Source organism: Pimephales promelas, chromosome 8 (assembly GCF_988280905.1).
Source record: "Pimephales promelas chromosome 8, fPimPro1.hap1.1, whole genome shotgun sequence".
Lineage (NCBI taxonomy): Eukaryota > Metazoa > Chordata > Actinopteri > Cypriniformes > Leuciscidae > Pimephales > Pimephales promelas.
Window position 1 is genome coordinate 13,284,791 of NC_142776.1, and position 21,343 is coordinate 13,306,133.

General features: G+C 39.3%; 2 protein-coding genes across 4 annotated transcripts in view; both read right to left on the reverse strand.

The window, feature by feature from the left end:
- Positions 1 to 3,994: 3,994 nt before the first annotated feature.
- Positions 3,995 to 21,343, reverse strand: part of LOC120466956 (uncharacterized) — an 81,457-nt gene continuing 64,108 nt past the window's right edge. For all 3 annotated transcript variants that reach the window (XM_039655677.2, XM_089133979.1, XM_089133980.1), the window contains 2 exons: positions 5,683 to 5,882; positions 3,995 to 5,579 (listed from right to left, as the gene is read on the reverse strand). In XM_039655677.2, the coding sequence (XP_039511611.2) occupies positions 5,245 to 5,579; positions 5,683 to 5,882 (535 nt within the window). In that variant the 3' untranslated portion in view covers positions 3,995 to 5,244. The remainder of the gene's footprint in view (positions 5,580 to 5,682; positions 5,883 to 21,343) is intronic.
- LOC148977663 (E3 SUMO-protein ligase ZBED1) lies at positions 5,889 to 20,929 on the reverse strand. Its single transcript, XM_089133981.1, has 2 exons — positions 11,687 to 20,929; positions 5,889 to 11,019 (listed from the first exon to the last, which is right to left on the reverse strand). Exons 1-2 carry the CDS (start codon positions 11,732 to 11,734, stop codon positions 10,630 to 10,632), a joined length of 438 nt encoding a protein of 145 aa, XP_088990107.1. The 5' UTR covers positions 11,735 to 20,929; the 3' UTR covers positions 5,889 to 10,629.

The following is a 21,343-nucleotide window of genomic DNA, read 5'->3' on the forward strand; positions in this document are numbered from 1 at the left end:
AGTTGGTTTTACTATTTTTTTGCAAGTGGCTGTTCATTACAGCCAAACGAATGTCCCTATGTTAAAAACAAAGCCTTAGGTAACAAAAGAAAAAAAAGAAAGACACACATTTAGGCCAGTGGCGAAGATAAAAATCTTTGTCATTATTTTCTTTGTTATTAAAAAATAATACAAGATGAACATTACACAAATTAATATTCAAATTAAATAAACTGCTTTATTTTTTCAGATACAGGTGCATTTAGCAGTAGCATTGAAGAAAGTAATTAAATGAACAAATATGAAATTAAAACACTACATATAGACATCACTGTATACATTATTGATTCTTATTAAAGCTACTATTAAAGTTCTCAGTCAGTGATTTTTTTTGTTTTATTAACACTAAAGGGATAGTTCCCTCAAAAATGAAAATTGTCTTAATTTACTCTCTCAAGATGTTTTAAAACCGAATAAGTGTCTTTCTTCTGTCTAAAATAAAAGTTATTTTGAATAATGTGGGTAACCGAACAGTTGCTGGTCCCCAGTGTATAGTTTTTTTTTTTTTCTTCTGGAAGTTAATGGGGACCAGCAACTGTTTGGTTAACCACATTAAAAAAAAAATCTTCTTTTGTGTTCAGCACAAGAAAGAAATTAATACAGGTTTGGAACAACATTAGAGTGAGTAAATAATGTCAGATTTATTATTTATTTATTTATTTATTTGTGAACTATCCCTTTGAGTTCAAGCGGCAGTAGGCTACTATTAACTCCTGTCGCTTTTAGACCAGCACGCGACGCGTTTAATATAGACGCATATTACAGATTTTCTCTCAAATGTTTGCTTTCACTTAGACATAGCCAATTCTGTTTATGTAAACATTATGTGTATTTAACAGTATTAGCAAAATAAGACTTCAAAGATAACTTAGTCCAGTATTCAGGCGCTGTTTGACAGTCTTCTAGTGAGCGTCGGGGGTTATGCGCTCAGGAAAGCGCACGTTAGAACAGCGTATCATCAGCACATGAATTAAATGTTTAACCTGCAAGGCTTATGCAAATAATTAACTTTCGTGAATTGCAGTGTCCCGTACATATTCGTTAACGTGTGATAAGACTTCGTCGCGTTACAGTTGAGAAAGAGGCGCCAGAACTGAACTGATAGAATGCACTGTAACACGATACTACGATATTTCTTCAAAAGCAGATCGTGGAAACATTTACGTTTCGTGATATCGCACACCGTATAGAATAACGACTAGTCGACTAGTCGTCGACTGTTATGCAAAACTAGTCGACTAACAAAAATCAGTAGTTGTGAAACCCCTAGTGTACACTACCCAGGCATGCAAGTATACATGATTTGATGCTTTGAAAATGAAATGCTGATGTTCCTGCTGATATAGTTACATGGAACTTCTCAATAGTTCTGTTTCCGGTTTCGTTCTATCACTCACCTATTCTATTCATGTGTGTATGTTGTTTAGTTTATTTATATTCATATAAATACCTATATTTAGTTAATAAAACTTGTACATACTATGTATTTGGTTCTGTTTTGTTTGCAATACAAAGTCACTTTTACGATTGCGGTTTTTGCTACTTGCGGTTAGTGCTGTACATGCTAAGAAATAATTATTCTTCTGGGGTCATGGAAGATACCCTTTTCTTAGGATAAATTAATAATCAAAAGAGTTCGTCGGACGAACTGATTAATTGACCTATGGCTAAGCCACGCCCTCAAACGTGATGAGCCAATCACAGTATGCAGCTAACCCAATACACTCGGACATTCTCTGCTTCCACTTCCATTGAAATGCACTGCAGATATTCAGTTTTCATTCGTTTTTTTTTTTTATATTTTAAGTTTAAAATGGTCAAACGGTGTTTATGGGGTAAATGCAACTCTGACACTAGGTTCCCGAGAAGCTGGGCGATGGTTTGTATTTTTTTACCCTTTACCAAACCACATATCAACCAAGATACATGTCTGCTTTGGATAAAGTTATGCGATTAAGTTATGCGGTAGACCACAACACCAACTCAATGCGGATGAATTTAACAAGTATGTCTACATCTGTTCTAGGTTAAGTCTACAATGTATTTTAACATTATCTTTAAAATCTCTAATGTAACATTAGTCTAATGTTAGACTTACATTAGAAAACATTAACGTTAGCTTCTAACCTTTAGCTGTGTTGTACATCATGTCACTTAGCTTCATTAACGTATGTAAATAACCGAGATAACAAATTTTAACAATGTTGTGCTGAATGATGCATGTTACTGTAGCACCAAACGGTGAAGGCAACGATATGCGGTTTATCACATTTACACTCTATAACACACTAATTATTCCTCTATAACAACCACCCCCATAATTATTTATCTGGCGAAATGCTGTGTAATATGTCGTAAGACTATACCATATCCCTTAAATGTCCATGTACAAAGTAGTTTGAACTTGCCACTTGCTAGCAACTGCTCTCTCTGCGGAATCTTTGTGTTTAAACACATAATAAAATATTCTGACTAAGATCAATATTTTGTGTCTTTAATTATTTACTTATGCGCAGACTGATTGACAAAATAACAAATAAGTGACAAACATTTTCGTATTTACATGTTACCTTTGAAATTACGAACTTGGGCGTGCAAAAGACCCGTCATTAGCAGGCCCCTATAATGTTATTGTTTTGTCACAAACGTGCTCTATCGCCCAGTAACAAATGAGCGGAGCAAGAGGTAAACTCAGAACTGTAGCCTTCACCTTGCTAATGAATCAGATTTTTTATTTATTTATTTATTTGAGAAACAGTGACCTTGTCCAGTACGGGTAGGCTATTGTGGGTTCATTGTGCAAAAATTTGCCTTGTGCTATTACTTTCCCCTTATTCTAGCCTATTGTAATGCAATTATCTAACATTACTGTATAATATGAAGAGTTCAGATGCAAAAGCCTCTAAGTGCCATTTGAAATTTTCTTCTAGAATGATCATTTTCATCAAGCTTGTATATTTAAGTTCAGTAATTTCACTTAAATTACAATTAATAGGTAATCTTCATTGCAATTTAAGTGAAATTACTGAGCTTAAATATACAAGCTTGATAAAAATTATCATTCTAGAAGAAAATTTCAAATAGCACTTAGAGGCTTTTGCATCTGAACTCTTCATATGTTGTTGAATACATTTGGTTCAGCTGTAATAAATTGCATTTAAAATATATCGATTACTGTAATAATTCTTTATTCATGTTTAGTCGGGATGCGTTTTTGGTTGGAATTCAAAATCATGGTATTACCCAGTCTCCCCTGTTTATTGTTGCAGCCACAATACAACTAACACCCATGATTGTAAACTATGCTTTTACAAAGTAGTAATTGCTGACTCTATTACTCCAACTCCGAACGAACTCTCTGCTCCTAACCATGGTCCATCTCAGGTGATGCGGTTATCATTCTGCCCAAGTAGCAGTGCTTCGCCTTCTGAGAATATAGTTCCCAATATATATACGGTTAAAAGATGACTGTGTCTCATATGACCTTGTTATTTGTACACTCTGTGACTTTACAAATCACATCATGCAAATAGGAAAATGTTTGCGTTATTTTGTCACTTATTTGGGATTAGTATGCTACTGCAACCATTTACATCCAGTCTTTGTGCTAAGCTAGGCTAGCGGTGGGTGCGTCAGACAGAGTTACAGCACGCACGGAGATGAAAAAGGTATGTATGGACTTATCTAACTCTGGAGGATATGCTGAACAAGCCAAAGTCCCAAAAAGTTGGAGTGTTCCTTTAAAGTGACCGGACCATAAGTTGTAGTGTAAGGAATAATGCTTCCGGGTCATGCCTGCCCAAATGCTGCCACCATTTATATATATATATTTTTTAAACTTATTGTAAACCTTTTCTTTGACATCACCCATTTGCACCATCACATCTTCATATATTTCAGAAACTAAATGTGTAGAGTTGTTCAAATTTAAAAATGTTATACATTGTCACACAACTCAACATCAAGGCTTTAATGTGATTTGTTACCAAAGCATACACAATCCAAGTCAACCATTACGCTTTTTCATAATTTTTCGTAAAGAAAAGTTGATGAAACCAATAACATTGAAGCATTGTATGTAGCTTTTTCTGTCCTTTTCCCCTGTTTACTCCACTTATTAAACACACTTAGCAAAATAGCACAATTTGAATAAAAGGTAACATTTTAATAAAGTTAAACTTTACTTACACAACTTTGCAACATTACACAACAAAGATTTAAATGCAGAAGAAAACCACAATGGTCTACACATAAACCAAATGTGGCATTAATTATGATCTCTGGGAACAGGTTACTTAGAAGAAAAATAATAACACAATCACTAACACTTACACCCGAGATTAAACTGATATTAGAGATTAAGCGATTCATCTATTAAGCGAAACTAAAATAGCTTTACCTTTATGGTGAAGTGATTAAGGTCTGCAAACATTTTACCAATAAAACTTGTACTGATAAATGTACTGCAACAGTTTCTGTATTCAGTGGTATATCACAATTGCAATAGCTTCAATTAAGCACAGCTTTGAGCACACTGAAGTCAGTGTAGACAATGATCTAATCATGCCATTACTGGATCTAAAATTAAGCATTACAGCAGTTACTAAATTCAGGCGTGGTTTCACCGACAGGGTTTAGATTAAGACAGGATTATGTTTTAGTTCAATTAGGACATGAAAGTACCTTTTATAAATCCCTGGAAAAACATTACTGGTGTGCATCTTGTGACAAAACAATGGCACTGACCTATTTTAAAATAGGTCAGTGCAAATTCCTTTCAGTTAAACAGTTCAAACATGCATTTTAGTCTGGGACTAGGCTTAAGCCTTGTCTTTGAAACCTGGGGTCAGTGTTCTGTGTGAAATGTATTACACACACCTCCCCTGCGGCGCGGGTATAAATACAGAAGCGGATGCACATTCTAGTTGTTTTTCGCTGAGGAGTTGAGCATAACTCTGAGTCAGCGGTGATACAGCAATAGTGGCGACGGGACTACGTCTCCGTTCCCTCCTTCAGGTAATCCAAAGAATGCAATCATATCTCAAGACATTTACCCATTGCATTAAATGATATATATACTATATTATTATAGGTTTATATTATTTTCATACTTTAAGGAGATCAAATTAAACAAGGAAAGTGAAATGCTAGCATTGGTTGGAAGGAGAGTTCAACATCAAAGACTGAAAAGAAAAACTTTTAATTTCAGTCAGAGTTCCGTTCATTCTTTAGGACCTTCTCTTTCAACAAGTCGAGTATGACCTGTCTTTCCTGACTCTCCAGCTCAAACCGTCGTTCCCGCTCTTTTCTCTCTGCTCCTAGACGCTCTCGATCCAGGGCAATCTTACTCCTCTGGATTTCTAGCTCCTCTCTTCTCAGTGCCATCTCCTCCTCTCGCAGACTCTGCTCTGCTTCAAAGCGCTTTTCTAGAAAGCTCAGGATCTCTGAATAGGTCTGGCAGCAGCACTGACATGGCTGTTTGGCTGTAGGAGCTGTGAGCTCAGCCTCCTCCTGCTCTTCAGGTTCTGGGCTTGCTACAACTGTTAAAAATTACACAAATGTGATTAAATTAGATGCAATAAGGCTTCAGGCTGTATGATGTTTAATGATATAATAATTATTGCTGGACTAAAAACTCCTTACCAGCAGGTGGAGCTGTTGTTACTGACAGCACGGTGGATTTGTCAGGCTCAAGGGATGATATTTCTTCCAGTGCTCTCTTCCTGAGCTCTTCATCTTGGTATTTATTTTCCCCACTCGCTAGAAGATTCTTCTCGGCTTCCAGCTCCAGCGCTTCGTGCAATAGGTCTTCTTTCTGTGCATATAGCCGCTCCGTACCAAACCTGAACATCAAAAACTCATATCTAACAACTTTGGTATGCACAAAAGCCACTCACATTAAACTTGAATATTTTTTAATATGTTATAAGCATTTAAATTAAGCTTTCTGGCAATTCCTGACCCCAGCTTTCAAAAGCCATTTTCTGTGCACAAAAAAAAGTTAACTGACCGATGTAAAGCCTGGTTTATACTGGCTGCGTCCGCACAAAGCATAATGGAGTGCATGACAAAAAATTTTGTCATTGCAGTGTGGGCAGTCGTGCGTGATGAGTTAAGCAATTTCACGTGGTAGGATTTCAGAAATATAGCCTTCTATAAGAAGTGAGGAGCATTTATGGGTACAAGTCGGGAACTGGCCTACCATACAATTTTCAAGGGTGCTAAGTCCAAAAAATGGTACCCAAGTGAAATTTTTAGTTTATTACCTTCTAATGTGCATATCAAAATGGACACCAAATTGCCTATCTTGTCGTTTGACCATTTTCCTCTAGTTTTTTGTAAGTAGGCAATCAAGATGAGGAAATTAAGTTTCTAGAATGATAGTCAAGGGTCAAAGCAAAGATATATTAGAGGCTCACTGCCTTTTTTATGTATATATATTTGCAAAATACCAACTTTTAAGGCGAGACACTAGGTGAATAGGGTAAAAATTTTAAATATTAGATACCATGAAACTTCTTCAGTTGATTACACAAGTATATAAAAAAATGTTTTCTAAGTTTTTGAAATGTGTGTTTAATTATGCAAATTAGGCATTATCATTAAATATGCACAATTTTGCATATATTTTCAGTAGATAGATCTGAACATATGATAAAGCCAGGTGCAAAATTATTATTTTCATTTTGGTGCTGAATCCTTTGACAGTTTGTTAAAAAAAAGCATCAATGGGTATATATTGTGGCAGACAACAGCCAGAGTTGTTTTGGCTTCCAGTGTGTCCTGGGTCTTCCCCAGGGTCTCTTCCCAGTGGGACATGCCCGGAACACCTTCCCGGAAAGGCGTCCAGGAGGCATCTGAAGCTACCTCAGCTGATGTGGAGGAGCAGCGGCTCTGCACTGAGCTCCTCTCGGACCGAGCTTCTCACCCTGTCTCTAAGGGATGCGGCTCAGCTCCTTCTTCATCACAACAGACTGGTACATCGACCGCATTACTGCAGAAGCTGCACCGATCCGTCTGTCAATCTCCCGTTAAAACCTTCTCTCACTCGTGAACAAAACCCCAAGATACTTAAACTCCTCCACTTGAGGCAGGATATCTCCACCAACCTGAAGTGGGCAAGCCACCCTTTTCCGACTGAGGACCATGGCCTCTGCTTTGGAGGTGCTGATTCTCATCCCAGTCGCTTTACACTCAGCTGTAAACCGTCCCAGTGCATGATAAAGGTCCTGGTCTGAAGGGGCCAACACAACAACATCAACCGCAAAGAGCAGATACGAAATCACGTGGTCCCTAAACCTGACACCCTCTGGCCCCTGGATGGGCTTACAAACTCTGTCCATAAAAATTATGAACAGAACCGGCGACAAAGGGCAGCCCTGCCAGAGTCAAACATGCACAGGGAAGAAGTCTGACTAATTGCCGGCAATGCGAACCAAGCTCCTGCTTCGGTCATACAGGGACCAGCCCTTAGTAAAGGACCCCGGACCCCATGCTTCCGGAGCACCCTCCACAGGCCGCTGCGAGGGACACAGTCGAATGCCTTATCCAAATCCACAAAGCACATGTGGATTGGTTAGGCAAACTCCCATGAACCCCCAGCACCCTGTAGAGGGTATAGAGCTCGTCCAGTGTTCCACAGCCTGGATGAAAACCACACGGTTCCTCCTGAATCCGAGGTTCCACTATTGGCCGAATTCTCCTCTTGAATACCCTGGCATACACTTTCCCAGGGAGGCTGAGAAGTGTGATCCCCCTGTAGTTAGAGCACACCCTCCGGTCCCCGTTCTTAAAAAGAGGGACCACCACCCCGGTCTGCCATCCCAAAAACACTGTCACCAACCGCCACGCAATGCTGCAGAGGCGTGTCAGCCAAGACAGCCCCACAACATCCAGAGACTTGAGGCACTCAGGGCGGATCTCATCCACCCCGATGCCTTGCCACCGAGGAGTTTCTTGACTACCTCTGTGACTTCAGCTAGGGTGATGGATGAGCCCTCAGCCTCTGCTTCCTCGATGGAAGATGTGACGGCAGGAATGAGGAGAGCCTTGAAGTATTCCTTCCACCGTCTGACGACATCCCCAGTTGGCCCAACAGCTGCCCACCTCCACTGTAAACAGCATTGGTAGGGTACTGCTTTCCTCTTCTGAGGCACCAGACAGTTTGCCAGAATCTCTTTGAGGCCAGCCGATAGTCCTTCTCCATGGCGTCACCGTACTCCTCTCAGGCCCGAATTTTTGCCTCCACAACAACCCGGGCAGCAGTCCGCTTGGCCTGCCAGTACCAGTCAGCTGCCTCAGGAGTCCCACAAGCCAACCAGGCCCGATAGGACTCCTTCTTCAGCTTGACAGCATCCTTTACTTCTGGTGTCCACCACCGGGTTCAGGAATTGCCGCCTCAACAGGCACCGAAGACCTTACGGCCACAGCTCCGAGCAGCCGCTTCGACAATGGAGGTGGAGAACATGGTCCACTCAGACTCAATATCTCCAGCCTCCCTCAGGATCCAGTCGAGGCTCTGCCGAAGGTGGGAGTTGAAGATCTCTCTGAAAGGAGACTCTGCCAAAAGTTCCCAGCAGACCCTTACAGTAAGCTTGAGTCTGCCGAGTCCAGCTTCCTCCCCTGCCATAGGATCCAACTAACCACCAGGTGATGATCAGTTGACGGCTCCGCCCCTCTCTTCACCCAAGTGTCCAAGACATACGGCTGCAGGTCAGATGAAACAACCACAAAGTCGATCATCGACTTACGGCCTAGGGTGTCCTGGTGCCATGTGCACTGATGGACACCCTTATGCTTGAACATGGTGTTCGTTATGGACAAACTGTGACTAGCACAGAAATCCAATAACTGAACACTAGGGCTGTGAATCTTTGGGTAGACAGCGATTCGATTCACGATTCATAGGTTTTCGATTCGATTCAAGAACGATTTGTGCAAATTCAGAACGATTCAATTTGATGCAATTCACATCCAAATTCGATGCGATTCGATTAATTCGATTCGATTCTTAATTTTTTATATGCATTATATTATTTTTTCAATGCTTCACCCAATGGGTCTTTGTCTGGGTTTGAATTAGCCTACACAGTGGCCTTCGGGGGTCAGATAGTGGGGATTTTGTCCATTGTTAATGTTAGTTCATGTTTGTTTTATAATTTTAATGAATATATTATTATAAAAAAAATTCAATGGCCTACAAATTAGCATTTGTAGAAACCTACCTAAGTAGCCAATATTTTGAAAAAGGCTTTTAAAGTATTGCATTAAATGACTACATGCACAAATTAATGGAGACGTTTTCATTAGTTTCATTTTGCGTCCTCTCAGTGCACTCGTTAACATCTTTTCACTGCATTTTGCTTGCGCTTGGTCCCATAGCTCTCATGTAACTACAGATTTTTGAGCAGTTCATGTTTGAGCTCTCTGTCGAGAAAGCAATAGTTTTGAGGCAAACCGCCCAAGCTATTGATAAAGCTGCCATGCCATTGCGTGGGCACTATGAAATAAAACGCTTTCATTCATTTATTACATGGAAAGACTCTCCGTACATGCAAGGTGGTCTCTCGCTCACTTTCCCTCTCTGCCGAGTGCGTGCAGCCGTGTGTGCACGCGCGATACGCGGTTTGGAGCACAACCTCTGTCCCGTATGCACGCTTGCTCTAGATTCCGGGAGATTTTAACTAATTTGCGGTAATACTAGCTGATCACGACACGAGTAGCTCAACAGGTAGAAAGATAAACTCACCTTTCAGGCATTTGACCGACCGGGCTTCAGCATGAGAAATCAGGGGTGTGTGAGCGTGTGAAACCAATCAAATGCGGATGTCTTATGACGGCCAATGCGTGAGGCAGCTTGTACCAGGAACACTTTAAGGTTGTGTTTACATATTTTAAACCACTGAATCGCTATAAAATCGCGGTCAATTCAATTCTTAGTCTATTAAATTGATTATTCACATAAATAAACGATTCACGATTCAAAATACATGTTTCAGGATCGATGCATATGCATCGTCAGGATTTATAATCAATGCATCGAGAAAACGAGTGAATCGTTACACCCCTACTGAACACCACTCGGGTTCAGGTCAGGGGGGCCGTTCCTCCCAATCACGCCCCTCCAAAAGTCACTATCGCTGCCCACGTGAGCGTTGAAGTTAGGGCTGCTCGATTTTGGGAAAAATCATAATCATTTTTATAATCAAAGATTATTTTGGTCAATATTGAAATCACGATTATTTAACACGATTATTTCACATGACTTTGGAAACATAACGTGACGCATTTAATAAAAAGACACCTTTCAACAATTCTTAAAACATTGAACATTTATTGTACTTTTTGAACTATTAAAATAAATATAAAATTCAAATCAAAGTATAAAAGTATTTATTCCCTGTATTCACTTCCACAATCTCTTTAAAACAAGTAGGCAACATTTTGGCAAAATATATTAAACAAATTCCAGCAACTCCACGAATATAAAAGGCTAGCCCATCATCAGGCCCCGGCATTAACATACCAAGTTAACTAAAGACAACAAAATGATTTAAGTCACCATGTTATTAGGGTTGCTAAAATAATTTCTTAAATGTTTCTAGCCAGAAACACCAATCTGTTAACATTATCTGGTTTAAGAGATGAACGCAAGCAGGTGACAATGTTTCCACTTGTACTAAAGACCCTCTCTGAAGAGGAACTTGTAGCTGGAATGCAGAGGTATTTTCTTGCCAGTTTTGAAAGCCGAGGGTATATCCTCTGGGATTCTATCCACCACTTCAGTGGGTCTTCCTCAGCATCCAGCATTTCCCTCTGGAGGTAAGACTGTAGCTCACTAGCTATGGCCTGGTCCTGTTGCTGAGGAGGTGTGACTGTATTGACCTTGAAGAAGCTGCCTAGGCCCTTCTTCTTCTTCTTCTTTGGATCATCCTCTGTATCCTCAGAAGGTGTTACTGCAGTCTCAAGAGGGACATTCTCCTGGAGGGAACAAATTATAAATTTAGGAATTTTATTTTTAACCTGATCTTACCATAGTAGTATTAATGTTCACAATATTTGCCAACATGTTCATGCAATTAATCTTTTATTTTTATTATCATGACATTCTTCATCTCCGCTCTCAGTCTGTCTTCAATGGATCCTCGGTTGTCTTCATTGACATATTTAAGTTTGAACCTTGGGTCCAAGGCAGAGGCCATGTCCAGCAATTCTTGTGTTGCTGTGTCACTGTATTTCTCATTGAGATAATCTACTATCTTCTATTTGATGCTTTTGGCAAGGTCTGTGTCTTCCTGCTGCACTTCCAATATTTGGTTATTGAAGAGGTGGAGGGTTGGTTTCAGGAAAGAAACACTAACATATTTCTCTCCAGAAAGGGCATCAGTGAACTCAACCAGAGGGCTGAGTGACTTGTTGATGGCCTCTAGCACATCAATATCCTGCCATGTGAGGGTGAGATGTCTAGCTTTCCGGTCACTAGAGAAAACCTGGGCAATGGCCTTCTGTTGTTCAAGGACTCTGTCGACCATAGCCTGCCTAGATCCCCATCTAGTCGGGCATTCAGTCTTTAGAGAGTGTTCAGGCAGGTTCAACTGCCTCTGTCAAAGCCCTACTTCTATTTCCAACTGTAGGAAAAGCTACTAACCACCTTCTTGCAAACCCCCATCGCCCGGTCAATCCTGGGATCCTTCATTGCATTCTCTAAGATTACAACAAATACATATTTAGCATCACTATGATTATCACAAATTATCACAAATATCACATCAAATAAACTTGTGTAATGGCAATAAAATAGAAATTTAATCAATTTTATTTTCTATTTGTGTGGTGTTGTTATTATTATTATTAATAAAGTATAATAGTATGCTGCTAGCCTAGTATTAGCCTAAGCTAGTAGTAGTAGTAGCCAAACAACAATTAAATTATTGATATCAACAATTACATTTTTGATATCAAGAATTCAATTCTTGATATCAACAATTGTATTTTCACTAGTGAAATGTCACCAAAGGCTGCCATTCAAAACCAATTGTTGATATCAAGAATTGATTTCTTACTAGTTGAAATAACAATTTCACATATCAGAAATGCAATTATTACTAGTAATTACTAGTTATTACTTTATTTTTGATATCAAGAATTAAATTGTTACTAGTTGAAATGTCTATTCTTGATATTCACAATTTAATTGTTGATATCAAAAAATTTAATTCTTGATATCAATAATTCATATCCTGGAAATTAATAAAAGCTAAAACGGCTTGCCATAGAGAGCCTAAGTCCCGCCCCTCCGCTTTCAGCTCATGGACCTTATTTCGGAAAAAATATGAATGGTAGTCAATGGCGAGAGACAACTTATCTTTTTATTCCGTCTGAACTGTGCCCTCAATTACACATATGATGTTTGTCAATTTAAAAGATAATTCTGAAAGTCAAAAACGTCGCAGTTTGTCATACAACAGAAGAGTAACATTTAGTTTTATGTGAAAATCGCTCTGTGAACTACATCTCCCGGGAAGCGAAACGAGATCCGCTGCTCGTGTGTGTGCAGAGTCAGGTAGGACGGCGTAACGTTACGATTATAAAATCTACATCAAAAGAAAGACATTGTCTTATTTGTCTAAAGTTTTCCATATTATATTTAATATTCCTCACCATTTTCTTTACCTGTTTTTTAAAACTGAGATTTGAGTCCAATATTATACCAAGATAATTTAGCTCATTTACTATTTCTAACTTTTCACCATTTATAATAATATTAACATCAGGAGATTTAACATTTGTTTTAGAGAAAAAAATTCCTTTTGTTTTACTGATCTTTAGGCTAAGACATGACTGTTCCAGCCACTGTGTGATCTTTTCAGTAGCAGCTTTTAACTTCTCAGCCGCTAAAGGCGGGCATACACTGTGCGATTTTCGTCCGATTTTGAGCCGAATTCTGACTCATGCGACTCATTTTCGTGTCGGACCGATTTTCAGCTTTGTCGTGCGTCGTTTGTCGTGCAGTGTTCGTGCAGTGTACAGGGAGAAACGAGAGGCGATTAACCTCTCACGATCGACAATCGGATGGTCGGATGAATTTCTGGCATGTCAATTTTGGTCGCTCCTCGTGACTATATCGCACAGTTGAAGCAAAGCTACGAACCGATTGCCCTAAACTCAGTGTTTTTTCCCTCACTGCACCTGTGCGAAAACAGAAGTTTAACCATTTCATCTGCAGCAAAAATAAAATTTAAATAAAAACGAGCTACAAATTACTGTTGCTTACCTCCAGTTCGTGTTGCAAAATGGATAATATTACCCACCGTCTTCAAGCCACCTGATATGTAACACCTCTTTTATTATTTTGTCAAACAATGTTTTTGAAATAAACCTGTTTTTAATTTTCATTGATAATTAATAATGGCAATGTTCGGACATAATATAGACTGTTAATAGTTATTTTATATGTATATAATTCATTGTAATCGACCTAAATCGACCTAGACAATTTTTAATGAGGAGTAAGATTAATATTTTATTATCCTCACAGCACGTTGGTTATGTGCTGTGAAAATATTGCGTGGCAAATTAATTATAATAGCGGATCAATTTAATAGTAAAATTAGCCTATAGGCCTCCCCTAATAATGATAATATAATAATAATAATAATAATAATTAAATGCATAAATTGAAAATACTAAATCATCTTGATACTGATAGCAGATGCTTGTTTTGACAATATCTCTGGATACATACACGTAAATAAGCGCAATCCAGGGAGTTATCGCAGATATTACACGTATAGACCATTTCACAAGATGTAAACAACACTGGTCCAGAAGCACTTCCTGTTTCATTTTTTGTAGCTGTTTTCTTTATTTCACATGTAAAGAAAACATCTTAAAGATGTTTGTTTAACTTTTTGATTCAGTTTTAAATGTTCTGTTGGTTGTATTTTATCCCAGCTTTTATGTAGTGTTAAAAAACTGAAACAGGAAGTGCTTCTGGACCAGTGTTGTTTACATCTTGTGAAATGGTCTATAGTGTGAGCAGTGAAGTCGCAGCTCGACGATCGGACCGTACAGTGTGAGCACATAAATCGTGAACTTTGGCTTTGCATCGCATGCGATTTACTCGTTCAGTGTGAGTAGGTACCTTGCTGAAATCGCACAGACATCGCACAGTGTATGCCCGCCTTAAGTCTGCTGTTTTTGCATGTGTAAAAATAACAGTATCATCAGCATACATTTGTACTTGTATCCTTTCACACTGTTGGGGAAGATCATTAATATACAAACTAAATAGTAAGGGCCCTAGTACAGATCATTGGGGTACACCCATTGTATAATGCAGATCACAGGACTTGACCCCTTTAATTCTAACACATTGTTCTCTGTTTAGTAAGTATGAGGATACCCATGTCATAGCTTCAGGTGAAAATTGAAAAGAAGACAACTTAGAAAGAAGAACTGTATGATTAACAGTATCAAAGGCCTTACGTAGATCTAAAAATATAGCCCCTAACAAATCCTCCTTTGTCAACTTTAGATTTTATTTGCTCTATTAAATGTAAAGTAGCTGTTTCGGTAGAATAATTTGCTCTGAAACCAAACAGCATACAATGTTGGCCAAACTCACTGATGTTAAGATGGGATGTCAGCAAAAACAATCCTCTCTGCAACCTTAGAGAGGACTGGTAGTATGCTTATGGGTCTATAGTTACTAACTTTATAATGGTCTCCAGATTTAAAAATAGGAGTGACAATAGCTTTTTTCCATGCGGGAGGAAAAACACTACCTTCAAATGACAAATTAATTAGATGAGTGATGACCGGGGTTAAGTCTTTGTGAGTTTTAACAAACATAGCATCCATATAATGAGCATCTTTACATTGTGAATTTTTCAATGAGCTAATGACTTTATTAACTTGCATTTCATTTGTCTTGACTATATGGAAACATTTGGACTAATATTTATTTCCCTTTTTGGAAATGTATCCCCTAATTCTTTAACAGAGTCAATAAAAAAATTATTAAAAATAGTAGCAATGGCACAATCATCTTCAATTAACTTTCCCTCAACTTTAAGTTTAACATCTCCTCTAAAATTTGGTTCCTTTCGCAAAAGAGTATTATGTTTTTCCAAATTAGCTTATTATTTCCTTTAGCCTCATTCATTAAATGAAGATAATAGTTGGATTTGGCTACTCTCAGCTCTCGAATTACTTTGTTACGCAAACCCTTGTAACAAAGCCTATCTATGTCTCTTCCTGTACTAATAGCTTTCTTTAATGCTGAGTCCCTACTCTTCATCAGCTTCCATAAGTTCGCATTGAACCATGGTAAAACATTCTTATGTTTGATTTTTTTCTGGACATCAACAGTAAATTTCTCTCTCACAGAATTAAATTTATTATAAAATGTGTTACAGCCATAATCTATATCTTTGGAGGATAAGATATCATTCCACTCTAGCTCTGCTATTTCTTCATCAAATGCTACTAATTTTCCTTTAGGTATACAATGAAAAACATTAGTAAGAGTTACCGTATAATTTTTAAATCTATTTTTCGTTAATTTCCGTGCAACTGAGGTTAGATTGTGATCAGATCGCCCAGTGATCAGATTATAACTCTTGATTATCCTTTCAGGCTTATTAGCAAATATTAAATCTAACTGTGTCTTCGAAGATTTCGCAATTCTAGTTGGCCCTTTAATTAACTGATATAGATTAAATTTATCTGCAACAATTTTAAGTATTTTCCTCTTTAATTTATCTTCCCAATTCAAATTAAAATCACCCATAAGAATTATTTCTTTGTTAAGATTATTCTTTTAAAATTCCTGTAAGCTGATCATAGAATGTATTGTTAGCAGAAGGGGGCCTATATACACATAAAAAAATAAATGACATTTGAGGAGATAGAATCATTTTCAACCCCACAAATTCTAAATCATTAGCGGAGTTAAACATGAGACGTTCACACTTAATGCCATCTTTAACATAAATTAACACTCCCCCTCCCCTTCCAGAAGATCTATCCCGCCTAAAACACTGATATCCAGGCATAATAAATACACTAGAAGATGATGAATGCTGCAACCACGTTTCAAAGATACATAGGAAGTCCAAATTTGAATTGGATAATAGATGAGACAACTCACTCTTTGCAACAACGCTTCTTATATTCAAATGACCGCCAAACAGTCCTCTCGGTTTCACTTTCGGATCCCATAGGACCTTTGCATGATTTGCAGTCTGAAATATCCTACATAATGTATGCCTTCTTACTGCAGGATTTCGGCACAAGGAAGCATTTCCATGATACATCGGTGTTTCTTTTACTCTTGTAGAATGACTAGAAAGTAGTGTAGAAGTGTCATACCTTGGAGCATTGAGTACGTTGTTGATTAAACTCACTTCATTGTTCGGGAGGCCAGGTAGATCTACAGGAAATCCCCATGCACACCCTTCATTGTGAGACGCCACCATGGTTGTTGCCAAGTGAAGCTCAGCTCCAGAGTCCTGCTGTATTCCTGGGTAAACTGGTCCCGGGTTTAACTGAACATCCCCGCAAAGCAGCAGTAAGATAAGCAGAAAACCACGAGTCTTTCAAGTAGACGCACCGGATCTCCGTTGTTTGACGGTCTGTTTGCATATCACAGCGCGTCCATAACTCAAAGCAGATGAATAGATTGCGTGATAGCCGAATAAGTTTTGATGAAAACTTCCCGCTCGGATAAATAGCGGGAGAGGATCCAAATGAAAACAGTTTCGTCCCTGGTCCTCGTAATTGCTTGAATTCTCGAAGCGTAGGTGATCAGCGTGAACAGTTCTAAACACCACACGTACAGGTAGCGCAATGGTGGAAAAGAGTAGTAGTGTAAAAAACATACTACAAAGCATAGGTCCCAATTTATCATTTATAAAATATTTAACTCTGCTTAAAAAAATTAAAACAGCCTCAGACACGAGGGCGATTAAACAAAGAAAACGGCCGGCTAGTTGGAGAAACGGGGAAATCCCAGCACCTGCCAAGATGTGATCCGTTGCTGGCGCCATTTTCCTAACAATCATTAATCATTACTTGAGATTATCATTGCCACACTTTGTGTTTGTTGTTCTAGAGCAAAGTCACAGAAAAATAGAAACCGTTTCTGAAATAGAATCGTCGCGTGTCAAAAACAAAAACTCTGATTGACACGAAAAAGATAAATTTTGTCGCACATCGCGCGCGTTGCGGCATCGAGTGTAGTTAGGACACGGTATAACTGTCAAATTATTATTTGCTAGTATTCCGAGTATTGTTGCTGTTGTTTTACATATAATTAAATCACCACATATCATGTCACTTATCACATTAACCTATAGCCAAGTGGAGTCTGTGCCCGAAGCACTGAAGCCTTATCCACACATTTAGCTCAGCCGCCAGCTTTATGTTTGAGGCATTGTCCGAAGTGATGCAGATTAGCTTTTCTTCGTTTAAACCCCATGCAGCCAAAGCTTCCCTCAGTCCATTGGCGATGTTTTGGCCCGTTTGATCTTCGGGAATAAACGCCGTTTGGAGGCATTTGGTATTCAAACGGAAATCGGTGGCAATATAGTGGATTGTGAGGCTAATGTATGGCTCCATGGTTCGGCTAGACCAGGGGTTCCCAACCGTTTTTGTGCCAGGGACCGGCATATTCATGAAAAAAATTCCAGGGACCAGCTGTCAATTTGAATACCTCAATTTTAAGATGCATCGTTTGGATTCGGAACATATCACTGTGCAAAACAGTAACAGGATATCATTTATTTGCATATAATGAACTAGGTGGCAACAAAGGCTCCTTGCATACAAATCTTTTTAAACTTTCAGAACGGTTCACAAAAAGTTTCTCTTTTCTCCCATTCAATTAGGTCTACTTCAAAAGCAACTCACAAAGCACTCACTCACTAGCAGGTGCATAGACGTTGGAACCCCCGGCCGCCCCCTAAATTTACATAAGGATTCAATAAGGATTATGTATATATACGCGAAAATTAGTTTTTACATGCATTTGATACGCAGAAAACTTAATAATTGGTCAGAATTATGTCTGACCCATTCCAAATGTTTTCCGATATATGGTGACCCAAGCACTGATGGACCAAAGAGCGCACATTTAGACATGTGCAGTAAAAACTTGAAATATAAATTCTCAGAAAATGCATTTTAATACTAATATATTGAAAAGGCTGTTTATATAGGCTACTCCATTAATAAAGGAGTTCAGACAAAGGAAACATATCAGTCAACATGCGTTTTTATATTTAATATGAGGGAAATAGACATGCATGCGTGACACAAAAAATCTTTAACTTTTAGGTAGCAAAATATTTTTTAGAAAATTTTACTAGACTAACATCACTCATAAATCTCTTGAGTTTTGTTAAAAACCTTTAACTTTTAGGTAGCTAAATATTTTTTTGTAATTCTCTCAATTACACAAAGGTTAGATTTCATCGAAGGTAAATTGGACACTGACGCCCACAGACGTGAAGTGAACGAGACAGAGGCTGTCCGGTACTGTCAGAAATAGTTAACTCTGTGGTGATGCATGTGCAAAACTAATCATAAAGTCAACCAGGATAAATAACACAGCCTACTAGGCCTACTGTATATTAGTAACAGTTTCAGAATACAATAGCAAACACACCGTGATTTGGATGTTTGGTGAAGTGCCGCCGCAGTTTTGACGGCTTGCTTGATTGGAGCGTTTTTCACCACAAATTACACACAACGGATTTGACGCCACGGAATCGCCTGTTGTCGTGAATCCATATCTAATGCATGAGGTATCGTATTTACGATAGAAGCTTGACTTTTTCATTCTCTATATTTCAAGTCGGTCATTGCCTTTCCTTTTACCGGAACTGTCGGCAATGAAATTAGCCATTAAAGTCTGCTGAGCCCGCTCATCTCTCCGCATACTTCTGTCACAATTATTATGTGGAAAAAAAAATTCTGGGAATATTTCAAGGCCCGGTACTAACGTGTTCACAGACCGGCACCGGTCCGCAGACCGGGGGTTTGGAATCACTGGGCTAGACCATATATCCGTTGTTATTGCAAAGTATTCTGCTTGGTCACCTCGTTAGCCACTTCTGCATGGCATTTGTTGAACAACTCTGGCAGAGCAACTCTCGAGAAATGGTGTCAAGATGGTAAAGCATAACGTTTATCCAACGTATTGACCATTTTCTTGAATCCAGGGTTGTCAACTGTGCTAGTGGGGCGCATGTCTTTAGCCAAATAATAGGCAACAGACTCGGTTATTTTTTTGTGCCTTTCCGAATTCAACTGATAGGGAGTTGCGCAGTAGAGTGTGTTCGTTATGCATGTCTGGGTTACGAATGATGTTGATGGGGGTGGATTGTTGTTTCTGTTTCTTCATTAAATTGTCATAGGTCACTCTGTGTTTAATTTTCAAGTGGTTAAACAAATTCGTGGTGTTCCCTTTACTTGCAGCCACTACCATGTAACAAATCTTGCACATAGCATGTTTCTGCTCGTCGTCGGATTCCTCGAAGCCAAACTGTTCCCAGACAATGGAGTTGGTTTTGCCTTTTTTGCTTACCAAACGCTGCTGTGGCTGCCCTCCTTCTGCCATCTTTACTCTCGCTAAGTTTTTAAATTCCAGCGGGTAACATGCACACGACCTGCCTCCCTGACAGTGTAGGCTGAAAGCGTTTGGCTTCGGGAGGGGCAGATGTGCGCATGACGTGTGTGCGCGTACGTCATTCAGGACACATGAGGAAATTAGTGTTCTTACAAAACAGAACATGGCAAAATAATCGTTTTTACTCGATTGTACTATTTTGGTAATCGTTGGGAGCCGAAATCGAAACCGAAACCAAAACCGAAATTCAATTAATTGCACAGCCCTAGTTGAAGTCCCCCAGTAGAACGATGGAGTCCCCAGTCGGAGCACTTTCCAGCACCCCTCCCAGAGACCCCAAGAAGGCCGGGTACTCTGCACTGCCTTTTGGCCTGTAGGCACACACGACAGTGCGAGACCTATCCCTGACCCGTAGGTGCAGGGAAACGACCCTCAAGTTCACCGGGGTAAACTCCAACTCATGGCGGCTGAGCTGGGGGGCTATAAGCAAACCCACACCAGCCCGTCGCCTCTCACCATGGGCAACTCCAGAGTGGTGAAGAGTCCATCCTCTCTCAATGAGTGTGGTTCCAGAGCCCAAGCCATATGTAGAGGTGATCCCGACTATCTCTTGTCGGAACCTCTCAACCTCACGCAATCTCACACTCCTTCCCCGCCAGCGAGGTGACGTTCCATGTCCCAGAGCTAGTGTCCAGGGATCGGGTTGTCGAGGCCCCCACCTTCGACTGCCGCCCAATCCTCTCAGCACTGGCCCCTTACAGTTCCTGAGCCCGCCCGGACCCCGTAGGGGAGGCCCGGCCACCAGGCATTCACATACGAGCCCCAACCCCAGGCCTGGCTCCAGGGTGGGGCCCTGGCTGCGCCATACCGGGCAACGTCACGGTCCTTGTTTTTTTCTTAACTCATAAGGTTTTTTGAACCGCTCTTAGTCTGACCCATCGCCTAGGACCTGTTTGCCTTGGGAGACCCTACCAGGGGCATATAGCCCCGGACAGCATAGCTCCTAGGGTCGTTCGGGTACTCAAACCTCTCCACCAAGTTTTTTTTTTCTTCAATACAAATGTTTTAAATTGCCTTTAAATGCCTTTTTCTCCAAATGATTTTTTTTGTCATTCTCCAGTACAAATATCTCAGCCTATGTAGCACCTGTGTACACCAAACCTTCCAGTTATACACTTAGGAGTATTCTGAAGATATTTTCGGAGGGATTTGTAAATAAATCATTCCTGGCCTGATTTATGTCATATTTTAATTTTAAAAAAAAATATGGCGAAAATCGATTTTTTAAGAGTATGGACATATTAGATTTCCTAGGTAATGAAAGCATATTTCCTGAAATACCTCTGAACTTTTTTTTTTCATCTTGTGTGTAAACAAAATGAAAAAAAAAAATTGCACCTGGCTTTATCATGTTCAGATCTATCTAACAATAATATATGCAAATTTGCATAATTAAACATACAAATTTCAAAAAACTTTTAATACATTTTTATATACTTGTGTAAGTAATCAACTGAGGAAGTTTCATGGTGATATCTATTATTTAAAATTTTTAACCTATTCACCTGTAGTGTCTCGCCTTAAAAGTTGGTATTTTACAAATATATACATAAAGGCAGTGAGCCTCCAATATATCTTTGCTCTGACCCTTGACTATTGATCTTAATTTCC

Bases quoted from the DNA above. Each gene is read 5' to 3' on its own strand.
- LOC148977663 (XM_089133981.1), bottom strand. From the start codon at position 11,734: ATGAAGGATCCCAGGATTGACCGGGCGATGGGGGTTTGCAAGAAGGTG. The intron at 11,020-11,686 runs GTTAGTAGCTTT...TGTTCCCTCCAG, and splicing joins TGGGGGTTTGCAAGAAGGTG to GAGAATGTCCCTCTTGAGAC.